At 39.1% G+C, this 16713-nt stretch overlaps 2 protein-coding genes across 2 annotated transcripts in view; one reads left to right on the top strand and one right to left on the bottom strand.

The window, feature by feature from the left end:
- Positions 1–16713, top strand: part of LOC139441848 (sodium- and chloride-dependent glycine transporter 1-like) — a 65920-nt gene that overhangs the window by 1293 nt on the left and 47914 nt on the right. The window lies entirely within an intron of this gene.
- Positions 6531–6977, bottom strand: LOC139441847 (nuclear apoptosis-inducing factor 1-like). The gene has a single exon (XM_071222590.1). The coding sequence runs from the start codon at positions 6975–6977 to the stop codon at positions 6531–6533; it is 447 nt and encodes a 148-aa protein (XP_071078691.1).

Here is a 16713-nt window from a genome sequence, read left to right as displayed (position 1 = left end):
ATTTCATCTGACTTATAAATAAATAAATGCTTTGGTTTTGGTGTTTGATGTCGTCTAGCTGCTACATGAAACAAATGGTTTGGTTTGTCGTTACGGTGATTTTGATATGGAATGGCGATCTTTCAATACTAATAACGCAAGTGGAGAAATTGAATTCTGTAAAATTACTGAGGTGAACGAAATTGATTTATTAAATGAGCGATATTGACTTTGATGCCTTGTTTTCGGAAATGCCAGGAATCTAGCACCAATGAAAACAATGTCATACCCTGCTCAGATGTGGCTGCTGACACAGATCAAAGCGACTGCTCCTGATCAATCCCAAACTAAAACCCGATTCACTATCATATTGGGAAAAAAATCCAAGATTTTGAGAAACCATTAAACATATAAAGGTAAGGAAAGAAACTGAAAACCCTGTGCCTACCTGTTTTACCGAGTGGTCATCGGAGACAATATCCATAGACAGAATTACCATATTCCGGTTTCTGAGTTGGCCGACCTTCTCCGTGCATTTTAGGCCGAGAAGCGGCGGCACATGAGGAATGACGGGGCACAGAAATGGAGCCAGTTGGCCCATCTCCGGTGACAAGAGACACCAGCTGAGCAAAGTATCACAGCACACACGACAAATCCCAAACTCAAAATACAGCACATCCTGACGTTGAAAATTAACACAAAACACACAAGTTTCAGAGCACTCAGTTCAATCCCCTCCAGTACATTCCGCATCGTCCGAATTGGTTTGCGATTATCCAAACACAAGCAACACATTCATAATTCGGTAATATTCCCAATTTGCTAGTGCCATGAGAGGGTTCACGCGTCAGGGTGTTTTACATAACTGCTCCATAAACGTCATTTTCAACAGCAGTAAGTATAAATTTCATCCTCATGCTCCTGTTCGACTCGAAATGCACCTCTTTTCTAACTTATGTGACGTCATATATAAATCCGCGCTTGAAGGTTGACCTCGCCTCGGTGCATCGAGGCCATGTTTATATTTTTGTTCACAAGCTCGGAGGTTCACACAGTTTAACCCGTGCTTTTAAATCGTTCACACTTCAATGAACCCATCTAAACTGACGTTCAATTCTTAATTGATTGTTTTCAACATGATGTTTACGATCAGTGGCAAAAATGTTTAAAGACTAGCTCAAACCCATTTGTCTCTAGCAAATCTGCTGGAACTTTGATATTGGCTTTGTTTTTTTGTGTACCTTAGTCTCACATAGTTTGTGGATGACAAACAATGAGTGAAGCCAATTTCTTCTGCTTCCCCTCCCCCCCTTGGGAATATTGCTGGAATATTGCTAAAAGCGGCATAAAATCAAACTCTCACTCACTATTCCATCCTATCGAGTACCCAAAGGCATATTATTTCTAACAAAGTCACTTGCCTAGGGAAACGTCACATGTAACTGTGAATCCAGATGTTGACCTCCATACCCATGCAGGGAATACCGCCATGACTTATGTGGGTCAAGTCCTGCTGATCACTGCTTGCCTCTGACTGTGCAGTGTACAGCTCCAACCTGTCTTAGATGACAGATCCCAGGGGGAAGCCAGAATAATGATATGTTGGAGTTTGATCAGTATCGGAAATAACTGCCTGCCCAGCTGCCCGTGGCTGGTAACTCTTCTGTCGGGCTACATGACATCTTTGCTCCACCTTCCCAGCTGTCTGGCATATGATATTATGACTACTTATGTGTTCAGTTTTATTATAACTCGTTGTAGATTCTGAAGTTTTCATTATTTCAACTCAGTCAAGAAGTGATTTGCCTGTTAGTTTTTGCAAATTTCAATATTTATAATTCCTGAATGTAGGCTGGTAAGTTAGAGGATGGACGGGCAACACTTATGGGTCACCTGCCCGACTGGCTTGTTGGGTTTTAAAATTATTTCAAACAATGAGTTTAATGAATTTATAAATGAAATATGGTGGGGTCCCCATGGAATAAATGATTGTTAAAGTTGTCCTCAATTGATATTGCTTCATATTTTATTTTGTTTGAGTAAACTTTAATTGTTTGACATTTTCTAAGCATTAAGAAATGTACAAGTGTTAATACAAGTAATGAATTGTATTTAGATATGCTTTCAATAGTGATTTTTGATAATGGGTGAGTGAGTTGTGTTTAACACCACTTTTAACAGTATTCTAGTTATATTGCAGCGTGTCAGCTAAATGTGGGAGGAAAGCCTGATGTGATGCAGGTCTCAGACGTTATATGGTGAAGGGCGAACTGGGATTCAAACCCACAATCATACTTTTCAGGTGTACCCAAGGGACGCAATGCTGCACAGCGAATTGTGGCGCCTGAGACGATTGGGTCACCCGTGCCCCCTTTTAATGATGAGAATAATTAATGATATTGTTTTCAAAAGTTATGTGTACTTCTACAGGTTCAGGGTTTTGTGTAAGATTCAGAGATCTGGGGTAGAATAGGTCGGGGTGAACCGGAATTCAATCATAAGGTTTCTGGTGTGCCCAAGGGATGCAACTCTGCTCAGCGAATCGCCATGCTTTAGACGACTGGGCCACCTGTGACCCCTATAATAATAAATCTGAATAAAAGTGAATATTTAGTATTCTCAGAATTATCTGTCTGACTGTCAGGCAGCTGGAGGAAAGTTTCATGCAGCCTGACAGAAAAGTTACCAGCCACGGACAGGCGGACAGGCTGTTATTTCGAACAGTGGCTGATTCCTGAGTGTGGTATTATGAATAAAAATAACACCATCATTTTTAAACATTTGAACTAAAAGTGAGGGTGATATTTTGTCCTGGCTCTGTGTTTATATATTATCAACCACACGAAACATCATTTGTCAAAAGATATCAACAGCACACTTTCCATGTGTCTACTGTAACATACAAGTGGTTGGTGATATCTTGGCTCTGTGAGTATAATGCTTGGTCTACTGTAACATACAAGTGGTTGGTAATATCTTGGCTCTGTGAGTATAATGCTTGGTCTACTGTAACATACAAGTGGTTGGTAATATCTTGGCTCTGTGAGTATAATGCTTGGTCTACTGTAACATACAAGTGGTTGGTAATATCTTGGCACTGTGAGTGTAATGCTTGGTCTACTGTAACATACTAGTGGTTGGTAATATCTTGGCTCTGTGAGTATAATGCTTGGTCTACTGTAACATACAAGTGGTTGGTAATATCTTGGCTCTGTGAGTATAATGCTTGGTCTACTGTTACATACAAGTGGTTGGTAATATCTTGGCTCTGTGAGTAATGCTTGGCCTACTGTTACATACAAGTGGTTGGTAATATCTTGGCTCTGTGAGTATAATGCTTGGTCTACTGTAACATACAAGTGGTTGGTAATATCTTGGCACTGTGAGTGTAATGCTTGGTCTACTGTAACATACTAGTGGTTGGTAATATCTTGGCTCTGTGAGTATAATGCTTGGTCTACTGTAACATACAAGTGGTTGGTAATATCTTGGCTCTGTGAGTATAATGCTTGGTCTACTGTTACATACAAGTGGTTGGTAATATCTTGGCTCTGTGAGTAATGCTTGGCCTACTGTTACATACAAGTGGTTGGTAATATCTTGGCTCTGTGAGTATAATGCTTGGTCTACTGTAACATACAAGTGGTTGGTAATATCTTGGCTCTGTGAGTATAATGCTTGGTCTACTGTAACATACAAGTGGTTGGTAATATCTTGGCTCTGTGAGTAATGCTTGGCCTACTGTTACATACAAGTGGTTGGTAATATCTTGGCTCTGTGAGTATAATGCTTGGTCTACTGTAACATACAAGTGGTTGGTAATATCTTGGCCCTGTGAGTAATGCTTGGCCTACTGTTACATACAAGTGGTTGGTAATATCTTGGCTCTGTGAGTATAATGCTTGGTCTACTGTAACATACAAGTGGTTGGTGATATCTTGGCTCTGTGAGTATAATGGACCCCCTCCCCCTCTTCTGTTTATACACAGTCGAACTGGTTGGAATCACCAGCTCAGTATCTATAAGGAAATAGGCTTTTATCAATCGGACATATTTCCCTACCAATTTTGTCTTTGCATGTCAGCATGCCACTGGAAAAAGCCTCCAAGTCATTTATTTAGTACACTGATTGCTATTGCTTATCTGTGAACCTTGTAACAGTGTGTTGACGCTGATTAATGATAAGTTGCATGTTGCTAGGGGTCGGTGTAGGGTTCTAGGTAGGAAGAAATATACAACATAGGTGGCTCGGGGGGAAATGCTTTTAGAAATACTTGGACTGCCCTTGTAAAACAGGTAGATATTGTAACGGAATGACCAAATTCTGATTGATAATTACCAGTGGATAAACTACTAAAATTAAAGGTATGTCAGCCTAATAACATACATCGTGATGCTGGTACCAGTCACATTGTATCAAGGTATGTCAGCCTAATAACATACAACGTGATGCTGCCACCAGTCACATTGTATAAAGGTATGTCAGCCTAATAACATACAACGTGATGCTGCCACCAGTCACATTGTATAAAGGTATGTCAGTCTAATAACATACAACGTGATGCTGCCACCAGTCACATTGTATAAAGGTATGTCAGCCTAATAACAGACAACGTGATGCTGCCACCAGTCACATTGTATAAAGGTATGTCAGTCTAATAACATACTACGTGATGCTGGCACCAGTCACATTGTATAAAGGTATGTCAGTCTAATAACATACAACGTGATGCTGCCACCAGTCACATTGTATAAAGGTATGTCAGTCTAATAACATACAACGTGATGCTGCCACCAGTCACATTGTATAAAGGTATGTCAGCCTAATAACATACAACGTCATGCTGCCACCAGTCACATTGTATAAAGGAATATCAGCCTAAGATGTGACCAGCATTCCTGCACAGGTCAAAGATGTGACAAACGTGTTCGTGACAGGTGTCACCGGTGGGGCAGGATACGCTCACCATTTTGTGAACACCTGGTATCATTACTATTTGATAGGGATTTATAAACATAAGCCATTATTATTTCCCAGGTAATCTTCTGACAGACTGTGACACTCCCTGACCTATCATATGCTTGATCTCTGTTTCAGTGTTACATATTTAGGATCTTTGCCTGTTTATCATTACTAGACATCAGGAAACGGTTGTTCAAAACCCGGTAAACTGTTAACCAGCCGTTAAGTCAGTGTTAACTCTCCGTTAAATTTAGGAGTGAGTTTGATTTTACGCCGCTTTTTGCAATATTCCAGCAATATCACGGCGGGGGACACCAGAAATGGGCTTCACACATTGTACCCATGTCGGCAATTGAACCCGGGTTTTCGGCGTGACGAGCGAACGCTTTAACCACTAGGCTACCCGACCGCCCCCCGTTAAATTTAACCAAATGGTTATGTTGTTTCCCATAGCATGGTTATCTTTAACGACTGGTTAAACACCTGTTTAAGGGAACACACTTCCCGACCTCCGTTAGATACTAAACACCTTGGTTATCTTTGAAACAAAAAGGCGGTCATGGTTAGGCCTAGCGCCGCTTTCATGGTTCCAGAGGTTAATGCGAAGATTCTATAAACTACATCGCCAATATACTGAGGGAAGATTTGGAGCGCCCTACATAAAGTAGCCATGCTCTAAACTTCGATCAACAACTGAAGATAGCTTTCCGTTTCTACGCATGTGGTAGTTTCCTTCAAGTGATTGGTGATACAATGGGGGTGGACAAAAGTACAGTTTCACGTGTCATAGTCGATGTGACTGATGCCTTGGTTAAAAGAAAGAACAAATTCATAAAATCATTTATGATTCAGAGAAAGACAATACACTATGAATGTTATTGGCTATTAATGAATGGACTAACATCAACCGAATATTCACTTCATTGCAAATTCAGGAGACCGAAATAATCTTGACTGTTTTATGGCTCTGACTATTTGTTTCGTCTTAATGTGTGTAACTGAATTATTCATTTTATTATATTTTTATTAAAATCATTTTACTACCACTTCACAACAATTTACCTTACTGACCTTGACCTCTACATATGGAGGAGCGGAAGCGTGCTCATAAATAATCTTTGCTTACAGATGAATTTGTGAAATATAAACGTGAACAAGTCAGGTTTGTCATAAGTTTTTGGAATAGCATTACCTTACGTATCCACGGTTACAGCAGATATCGGCTCTTGCTAAATCAACAGGCTTTGGACTTGATGTTCACTCTACAGAAGAGAAATTGCGTCAGATTCTGTCGTCTGCGGTTTACAGCATCGTGGGCTGGGTTGATATGATAATAATACTCGTGAATCTCACATGAATAGTTTAAGTTCATACAATGTTGGCTGAATTGTTCAGATATTGTAGAGGTGGAAGACAATCACATTCTATCGAAAAAGTTCAAGGACATGTCTAAATATAGAAAAGGGATATTCCGTGTCAACATAAACAGACGACTTTCGAACTTATGAAAGTGAGTAGGCGGCTTAGTAAAATTCCATAGATGTACACATATTTCTGCACAGATTGTCAGCTTATATAAAATATGTTACTATATGTTGCAAACACTTGGAAGAATTTCTGATTCTAAGCCCCTTGATATCCCGCTGAAACTTGCTGAATCTTGCATTATCTCAATAATTCGAGAAATAGCCTGACTCGGTTCGGATGGTGGGGGCACCCCTCCGGTCTTCCTCTGTTGCAGTCTGTAGTCCGTGAAGGTTTTCTTGGCCTTTCTTGTCATGTTGCTCCATTTCTCCTTCACCTCATCAACAGATCGAAGCGCTACGTCCTTCATGTCGACTGTCTTGGTGATAGCCATCCAAATAGCAGACTTCTTCTTATTGGTAACTTCACTGCTCAGTTTGTCATGAAGTACTTGTGAATTACTCTTCACCAATGACTGGATGATATTTTCTTCATCCACAGAAAAATTCCTGTTTCTTTTCCTTCTTATTTTCCTTGGAGTTTCCTCAGTCATAGACGCTGTTTCGGCCATTATTCGATACGACACAGTGACGGAAGTGAGATAATATTTAACCTAATCGGTGCTTTAACCAAGATGTTAAAATTTAACCGAGTGGTTAACTAACCTAATGGTTATCTATTGATCCTGCAACAGTAATTTAACGGCTGGTTAACTAAAGTGTAGTTAAATATTTAACGGATGGTTAAGAGTTAACCTGTGGTTAAACTAACCGGGCCCAGAGTGAACATGTGCGACACCAGATACAGAGCCTCATAGCTACAGATAAGCAGCATATTTGCGTACAAAACCCCCCAAAAATATTCAAAACCCAATTGCTTTTGATTAACTTACATACAGAAATACAATCATTAAATAAAAAACTGAAATGTATAAAAACAGCTCGGTATATACCCAATGAAGCGTTTTCAGCATGTGTACAGAGGAGCTATTTTCCGAAACACAGTTAGGAGCTAATTTACTTTACAAATCAAGCCTATATATTTAGAATAGTTATATACATCTAAAATATTATTTCATTTTTTAAAATCTTAAAATGTTCACTTATTTTGGGATAAACCCAATAGAGTAATGAATAGATGAGTGAAAGATGTAATAACCCAATTAAAATAGAAACCCTAGAGTAAAAACTCAACTCGTGGAATTTTTTTATTAGTGGAAAATGTACTTGAGTTTTTTATTTGTGACTCAAACAATGATGCAATTTATATTACTAGATTACATAGGTATATCTTTGCTTATCTAATAAACTGTCAACTAAAATGAAATGCTAATTACATTAATATTTATGTATTTATGTATTGACTTAAGGAGGAATTTGAGTACAATTTGTAGCATACATGTTTATTTTTATGTCTACATATGTGTAGCAATAGAAGTTAGTCGACACAAGATATTTTTCAAGGTAGTCATTTGGCTACCTCTGAATTTTAGACAGTAGACAAATTGAAATTTAGGTCGCATTGGCGACCATTTTAGCAGTAACTTTGAGGCCTGGTGTATAGACCGTGTTGTGTATAGATCAGTGTCCAGTGTTGTGTATAGACAGTGTTGTGTATGGACAGTGTTGTGTATGGACAGTGTTGTGAATGGACAGTGTTATGTATGGACAGTGTTATGTATAATCCAGTGTTGTGTGTAGATAGCGTTGTATGGAGACAGTGTTGTATAGACAGTGTTGTGTATGGACAGTGTTGTGTATGGACAGTGTTATGTATAATCCAGTGTTGAGTTTAGACCGTGTTGTGTGTAGATAGCGTTGTGTATAGACAGTGTTGAGTATGGACAGTGTTGAGTATGGACAGTGTTATGTATAATCCAGTGTTGTGTATAGACCGTGTTGTGTGTAGATAGCGTTGTATGGAGACAGTGTTATGTATAATCCAGTGTTGTATATAGACCGTGTTGCGTATAGATCAGTGTTACAGCAGTATCACATCTATGGAATGACGACGAATACTTGTTTTGGGGTTCATGGGATTTATTCCGTCTGTTCATATCAGGGATATGGAGATCCCACTACAATATGGCTATGGATGATAATTCCCTAAAACATAATATAAGGTTGAATTAGTAATATACAATTACAAGAATCTCTAACATGTATAATTAAACAAACATATTCCATTTACTTGTTATCATGAGCATGAATTTAAACATATATAATCAGAACAACCATCAGCTCTATATATATTACAGCTACAAATCCCATTTATATGAAACAATACACCTCGAAATACAACAATATATACATACAACTATTAGCACATAAATACCAACCTCGTCACAGGGACGCAGGCTCATCACGTCAGTGCCAACAGTATGGCTTTATATGTGCCTCTATGCCTAATAATGAAATGACACAATTAAGTAAACTTTATATAATACGCACACTGCTTTCTCTCTCTCACACATACACACATTCACACACACAGTAATATAAACCTAATATTTATATGCACTACATCAGTACATATTTACCAAAACTTTCATCATCAACTAACTCATGAATACAAGACTTAGTGTACTAAAATACTGTACAATATATTTTTACATTTATAGCTGTAAGCTATAAATTATTGCTAATGATATATGTATTCTAACAGATACAGCTACAAGCTATAAACTATATAAATTACACTATATTCTGATTGGTTACTCTAGCAATGACTTATATCACAATACACACTAATGAATCATGACTTTGAAGAATAAGTAATATTTTTACAACATTGCATATCATGTGGATCATACTGAAAATTATACTATATAACATATATGCAATTAAAATGATAAAAGCGAACTTAACAAGACTAAAATATCAGATCCTAACCTCCTAATGATAAATATAAATACTAAAGAAGTTAACTTACCCCAATCAGTGCAGTGCTGTGAATCATGCAGCATTGTAATGCAGGAATGACCAGAGAAGAGAAATATTGAAGTGTTTAAAGCTAAAAACCTCGTCACATGCTACAGAAACAATAGCATAGGCAATCACTGGCCAAGCTGTGGCTGGACCAGATCCTTAAAGACCTTTCATAACTATACCCCGTACTTTACCTAAGGATTAGTAGAGAGTGCTCAGGTTAGTTTAAGGAGCTATTACCATATTTAACTCAATTATATACCTAAGTTTAAAATACGTAAGTTAAAATACACTATTTTAGTATTTACATTCTGCTACATCAGTGTCCATTGTTGTGTATAGACAGTGTTGTGTGTAGGCAGTGTTGTGTGTAGATCAGTGTCCAGTGTTGTGTGAAGACAGTGTTGTGTATAGACCAGTGTCCAATGTTGTGTATAGACCAGTGTCTAGTGTTGTGTATAGTCCAGTGTTGTGTGTAGACAGTGTTGTGTATAGACTGTGTTGTGTATAGATCAGTGACCAGTGTTGTGTATAGTCCAGTGTTGTGTAGAGACAGTGTTGTGTATAGACCGTGTTGTATATAGATCAGTGTCCAGTGTTGTGAGTAGACAGTGTTGTGTATAGAGAAATGAAAGTGTCGAGTATACTGGCTTCAGGTGTGGCTGCACGTCCGAGGAGTGAGTACGTGTGAGATGTTTTTCTCTGTACCTTTTCAAAAAGAGATTTTTTGGCTTCATTCATTGAAGTGTCCATGTGTGAACCCCGAGCTTGTTTAACTGTGTGAACCCCCGAGCTTGTTTAACTGTGTGAACCTCCGAGCTTGTTTAACTGTGTGAACCCCCGAGCTTGTTTAACTGTGTGAACCTCCGAGCTTGTTTAACTGTGTGAACCTCCAAGCTTGTTTAACTGTGTGAACCCCCGAGCATCTTTAACTGTGTGAACCTCCGAGCTTGTTTAAATGTGTGAACCCCCGAGCTTGTATGATCTGATGCTAGCTTCATTTCTGTGCACTGGCCTTTCTCAGCCTTACCTTTTCATCTTATTTATTCAAAAGCTAGATTAGTTTTATTTGGCTCACCATTGAACTTTTTCAGAGCCCATTTAGTGTTTTTCAGATTTGCTTTGTCTTGGTTTCTCCAAATCTTTGAGCTTTTTTTTCGATAGGTGTATTGGGTTTTAGTTGGGGATTGATCAGGAACAGTGCTTTGATCTGTATCTGCGGCCACACCTGAGCAATGTATGCACAACATTGTTGTCCTTCGCAATTATCTTGGTGCTAGATTCCTGTCTAGCAGGTCAATTTCGCTCAATAAATCAATTTTGTTCACAGTAATTTTGCAGATTTCATTTTCTTCACTTGTGCTACTACTATTCGTAGATAGCCATCCCTTATCTAAATCACTGTGATGACAGTCCAGTTGGTTTCATGTAGCAGACCTCATCAAACACAAGAACGAAAGCATTTATGTATGTTATAGTCAGATACAATGTTACAAAACCAGGCAAAAATACTAAATTAATTACATTGTTGATAGCTGCAGGGATTAAAAAAAATTGAAAAACGATTGATTGTAAACACCGATTGAGAGTTCGGGGAAACCCCGGAAAGTAGTTCCTGAAAAAGTTCACACAATCAATTTTACAAAAAAAATGTTCACATCATGTCAACTTTTTTGTCCTAACTCCAAATATCAGATCACATGGCCACTTAGCATGATGGGGCACGGGTGGCCCAGTCGTCTAAGGCGCCACTATTCGCTGTGCAGAGTTGCATCCCTTGGGCACGCCAGAAACCTATGATTGTGGGTTCAAATCCCGGGTCGCCCCGATTATGTTTCTAGGTTTGTCAGCACCATACCCATGCTCGTTGGTTTCACCGAAGTGGTAAACGTCTGAGACCTGCATCACTTCGGGCTTTCACCCGACATTAAGCTGACATGCCAGGATATAACGGGAATACTGTAAATGAATCTTGTGTTTCATCATAAAAGTTTTTGTAAGATATTGGTGACACAAATGTCGATAATCATACCAATGATCATCCGGATTATAAGGGCTGCAACGAATACACTGTGAGGCGAATATGATTTGTATCATGAATATAGCTTAACGAATACAAATATTTATTCATGATTACAATAACAAGTCAGCAGTTGACAACATAACAGCATAAAATATTTGACATGGTTGGTTAATTATTGATATATTATACATTCGCTTGCTGCACTTATCCAGGTACTAGAGTACCTGCTCAAATACGACAATGATCAGTGACCAAAATACTGTCAAATTAAATATATGAGTGTTGTCTTTATAGAAATCTATGGGCGTTATATGTTCTTATGGATATTTTTAAGTACAGGATATGTAAGTGCACAGAACTGCATATTCGTTAATAATTGATTCTAGTGACCACGAATAACGAATTCAATTTATGAATGGATTCGGTTTGATTCACTGAATACGCGAGTGAATCTTTACGGCCCTACTGATTATCTTTCTGTTTAGCCAGATCTACTTTTTACACCAATCACCTTGAAATGTGTAGAAACTCAATGCAACAAGTACAGGACCTCTATATTGTTGCACACACCCACATGCAGCGGTGGGAGCTTATGGCGGCACCATCAGCCAGGGTCAAGGTCAATACAATGTATCCCGGGGGCATATACGTTGTTTTCTTGTGTCACGCAATAATGCAAATATTGTTAATATATTTTATAGATTTACATTTATTCAAGAGATATTAGATTGGTTCGATGAATAAATGAACATATTGTTATACAGCGTTAGAAATTGGCACTAGTCCTGTAGTCCTTACCAAACTGCCCAATAGTAAAGGTATCCTAAGGACCAGTAGAAATTGACCCATTTTAAGGGTTTTGCTATATGTTATCATTATAAGGACTAGTGGACAAAAACTGTTAGTTTCTAACCCTGGTTATATTGTGTGGGTGGGCCCTCATGAACTCTAACACGTGACATCATAGATCCACGACTTGGGATGCACCATTGGCCTCTTCTTAAAGTACTTCTCTATATGTTTGCGTGGTGCGTGTTTCTCGTGGACGTCAGTTTGCATAGCCAGAGGCAACAGGATGGAGCAGCTTTCAGTCAGTTAGCCAGTCAATCATTAATACATGCCTTGCATTGAACGTATATATATATCACATGAGTCAGGTGTCATCCATGGAACACTGTACTGGCGTTTCAAGAACAATCATCTCACGCCGTCACGTGGCAACACAACAAGCAGGTCATTGTAGTTGAAGCACAGCTACAGACTGAAGTTTATAAGGCCAAATGTACAACATGTATAGAATAATACGGACCATAACTGCATTGCGACCTTGACATTGAGAATGTACTGTTCATGGGAGCATGGACTTCATCTGGGGCTTCATGGCAGCTTCTGGGGATTCATGTCAAGTACGAGGGGCGATCAATAAGTTTTGCAACTTGGGCCTTTGTTTTTACACAAACAATGTCAACTTGAGGCAGGTGTGTCATAACATTGGGTTGACACGTGTCATAACAAGTTCCAGATACAACAATAAGTTAGATGTGATGGCTTCATTCACCTAAGTTTGGTCACAATCATGGATTCTCTCAAACGTGAATAACACGCTGTAATAAAGTTCCTTACCAAGGAGGAATGTAAAGCAAAAGAAATCCATGATCGCATGTGTAACGTGACTGACTATTCCACAGTTTGCCGTTGGTCTCTACAGTTTGAAAGGGGTAGGGAGTCCAAGGTCAGGCAGGCCTTCAGATGCCACCCAACTGGAAACCATTGCTGCAGTAGAAAGAAGAACTTTGTCTGACCGACGAGTGAAAGTATCCGAACTTTCTACGGAATTCCAAATATCAGTTGGAACTGTTGGAACTATTATGTTCATGAGCATCTTGGTATGTCCAAGGTATCTGCAAGATGGGTACCTAGAAACCTAAGAGCTCAAGATCGCCATCAGAGAACTGAAAGTTGTCAAGACCTCTTGGATCCCTGTACTGCTGATGAAGCCGGATTTCTTTCTCGTCTAATGACAAGTGATGAAACATGGATCCACCACTGGGACCCAGTAACTAAATTGAAATCCATGCAATGGAAGCACCCCAATTCTCCGCCTCCGAGGAAGTTTCGCACTCAACCATCGGCTGGCAAGGTAATGGTACTGATTGATTACATGCCACCAAAAACTACAATCAATGGACAGTATCATGCTAATGTAATGAAATAATTCTATTCAACCAGAAATGCCGTGGGATGTTAACACGTGGGTTGTACAACAGTAGAGAGGTTGTACAACAGTAGGGAGGCTGTACAACAGTAGAGAGGTTGTACAACAGTAGAGAGGTTGTACAACAGTAGGGAGGCTGTACAACAGTAGAGAGGTTGTACAACAGTAGTGAGGTTGTACAACAGTAGGGAGGCTGTACAACAGTAGAGAGGTTGTACAACAGTAGAGAGGCTGTACAACAGTAGGGAGGCTGTACAACAGTAGGGAGGCTGTACAACAGTAGGGAGGTTGTACAACAGTAGAGAGGTTGTACAACAGTAGAGAGGCTGTACAACAGTAGGGAGGCTGTACAACAGTAGAGAGGCTGTACAACAGTAGAGAGGTTGTACAACAGTAAGGAGGTTGTACAACAGCAGGGAGGTTGTACAACAGCAGGGAGGTTGTACAACAGCAGGGAGGTTGTACAACAGTAGAGAGGCTGTACAACAGTAGTGAGGTTGTACAACAGTAGTGAGGTTGTACAACAGTAGGGAGGCTGTACAACAGCAGGGAGGTTGTACAACAGTAGAGAGGCTGTACAACAGTAGGGAGGCTGTACAACAGCAGGGAGGTTGTACAACAGTAGAGAGGTTGTACAACAGTAGGGAGGCTGTACAACAGTAGAGAGGTTGTACAACAGCAGGGAGGTTGTACAACAGTAGAGAGGTTGTACAACAGTAGAGAGCTTGTACAACAGTAAAGAGGTTGTGCAACAGTAGGGAGGCTGTACAACAGCAGGGAGGTTGTACAACAGTAGAGAGGTTGTACAACAGTAGAGAGGCTGTACAACAGTAGAGAGGTTGTACAACAGTAGAGAGGTTGTACAACAGCAGGGAGGTTGTACAACAGTAGGGAGGTTGTACAACAGTAGTGAGGTTGTACAACAGCAGGGAGGTTGTTCAACAGTAGGGAGGCTGTACACACACCCACATGAAACTTTAACCCTTTACGTGAAGTATGTGCAGTGTTTGCAATGTTCTCCAGAATAATGGGGTCCCCTGGGCTGGGGTAGCAGTGAGAGCTGCAGGTTACACACAACCAAATGTTTTCCCATAGACTTCTATAGTAACGTTATGATTTTTTTAAAAATAACTACGCGTTCAACAGCTATTACCTGTACGTGTGTGCACAGTTTGGCCTTAGAGCGGCAATAAAAAAAATAAAAATGTATAGCTTAGTCAGCTCCTTTTCCGAGTACCGGAAGCTAAACACCACCCCCAGTTTCGCACCAAATGTCACCTACTTGAAAATAGCTGTGGTCACATTCAGCATAAGTCATCATGTTGAAAAAGACAGTACTAAATATAGAAAAACATGGTCAGTTTTAATAACTGGATGGATGTACATTTGAAAGACATAAAAATCTTACAGAATATCCTCCAAACACAGCCTGCAGATATCTCTCGATCTGCACTGAAGGCTCCCTACGAAAACCGCACTCTCCAAACTGGTACTGATTTGGTGTAGTAGAACCTGTAGACAAATCAGAATATATTTGCACTTGTCAAATCTGTGATTTATATATTGTATATATATGTAGCTTCCCAGAAAAAAAATGGAAATTGGATTAAACTTCACTACTTGTTCCTATCCAGCATGTCTATATGGCACCAGAATACATAGTTTTGATGCACAGAAAGAGTTGTGAGAGTTTAATGATGAACACTTCATCAATGTTTTACAAAAGGTATTTCTGTATTAATAAAGAAGTTTTTACCTTCATGCACTGACCATGGAAGTTCATTTATGTTTCATAAAAGATGGTGGTCAGGGGTCAATTCTATAAATGATTGAGGCTGCATAGATCATATCACCCTAAAATATTGTTTCGACTAAAAAAATTGAACAAATCTTTAAACCTCAAAACCAGTTACAATACATATTTAAAATTGAGTAGTGGTCTGTTGTTTGCCTTCCTTTGCTGACATCATCAGAACATAGCAGAGTCTGCTACATTCATGGAATATGGTTTTGACACTCATGACATGATGCGATTGATATTGTTTGAGATTGCTCGAACTTACACCATCCATTGTTTATATAATTAAACACTCAAATGGCTGTCAGCATTTGGTAAATCATCTATGGAGGGGCTATCACAAATGTTTGTGCTTTCATATACTCCAAAAATCAAAAGCATAATCCTCTATGATATAGGCTGATGACATAAGTACACATGAAAAGGAATCAGAAAAAAATCTCAAAATTGGACAGAGAGCATGGAATTCAGGCCAACAATAAGCAAGGGACACATTAAGCAGCTTTAAAGTCATCATATATGTAAGGCTGGATAATGAGCTTTACCAGAAAATAGGAAATAAAGGGGTGCATTGTTAACAGCAATCTCAAACACTGACCAGTGAACCATACCGCCTATTAAAGCCGAGAAATTGAAATGGACCCTCAAGTAGAAAAAAGCTTTTTGAAACCACAACATGGAAGGAAATTACACTTAACTCTATTGATTTATTTAGTTAAGACTTAAAAATACTCACAGGACATCAAACATTCTTACTGTTTAATGTTTCAAGGTGGCTAAACTTGCTTATTTCAGTTATTTGCCAGTTTCAATGAAACAAAGTTAAAATTCCATATAATTTTGAAAATGTACAGCTTATCCTGACATAAATGTAATTCTTTTTATTCACAATTAACAGGGTCATGCAATACCAGCTTAAAATAGTGTTTCTCTCCAATAATTTATGGGTTTATAGGGGAATGAAAGATACAATGCATTTTACTAAACAGGGGAGATAATTTAGTTTTGTCGAACACTATCACATTCTTTACAGATGATTTCAGAACCATAATGTTACATTCCAAAAGAGCCAGTGGATATTATTTTCATCTAAGCAGGTTCTGGGACTGGTGTATAGCCCTTACTTCATGTTTGCAAACTAAAAAACTGCACAGTGAGGCATTAAGGGAGCACTGTCAGAAATGTCTAGTGCATGAGGGTGATCTTATTATGGCACTTGATAGTGAGCAACAGAGGGGCCTCAAGTGGACTGGGGTTCTTAAATGTACTTACTGTACCTACATGTCCAAGTTCCACAACTTCTACAAGGTAATAAAGGGCACCGAGGCAAAACAAGGGTTGTCG

This window comes from Haliotis cracherodii, unplaced genomic scaffold, assembly GCF_022045235.1.
Source record: "Haliotis cracherodii isolate W230 unplaced genomic scaffold, xgHalCrac1.p SCAF_46, whole genome shotgun sequence".
In the NCBI taxonomy this organism is placed as follows: Eukaryota; Metazoa; Mollusca; class Gastropoda; order Lepetellida; family Haliotidae; genus Haliotis; species Haliotis cracherodii.
Note: the sequence above shows the minus strand (reverse complement) of the source record. Positions and strands in the feature narration are given on the sequence as shown.

What these genes read in the sequence shown, in the direction of transcription:
- LOC139441847 (XM_071222590.1), bottom strand. Translation starts at nt 6,977, where the DNA reads ATGGCCGAAACAGCGTCTATGACTGAGGAAACTCCAAGGAAAATAAGA.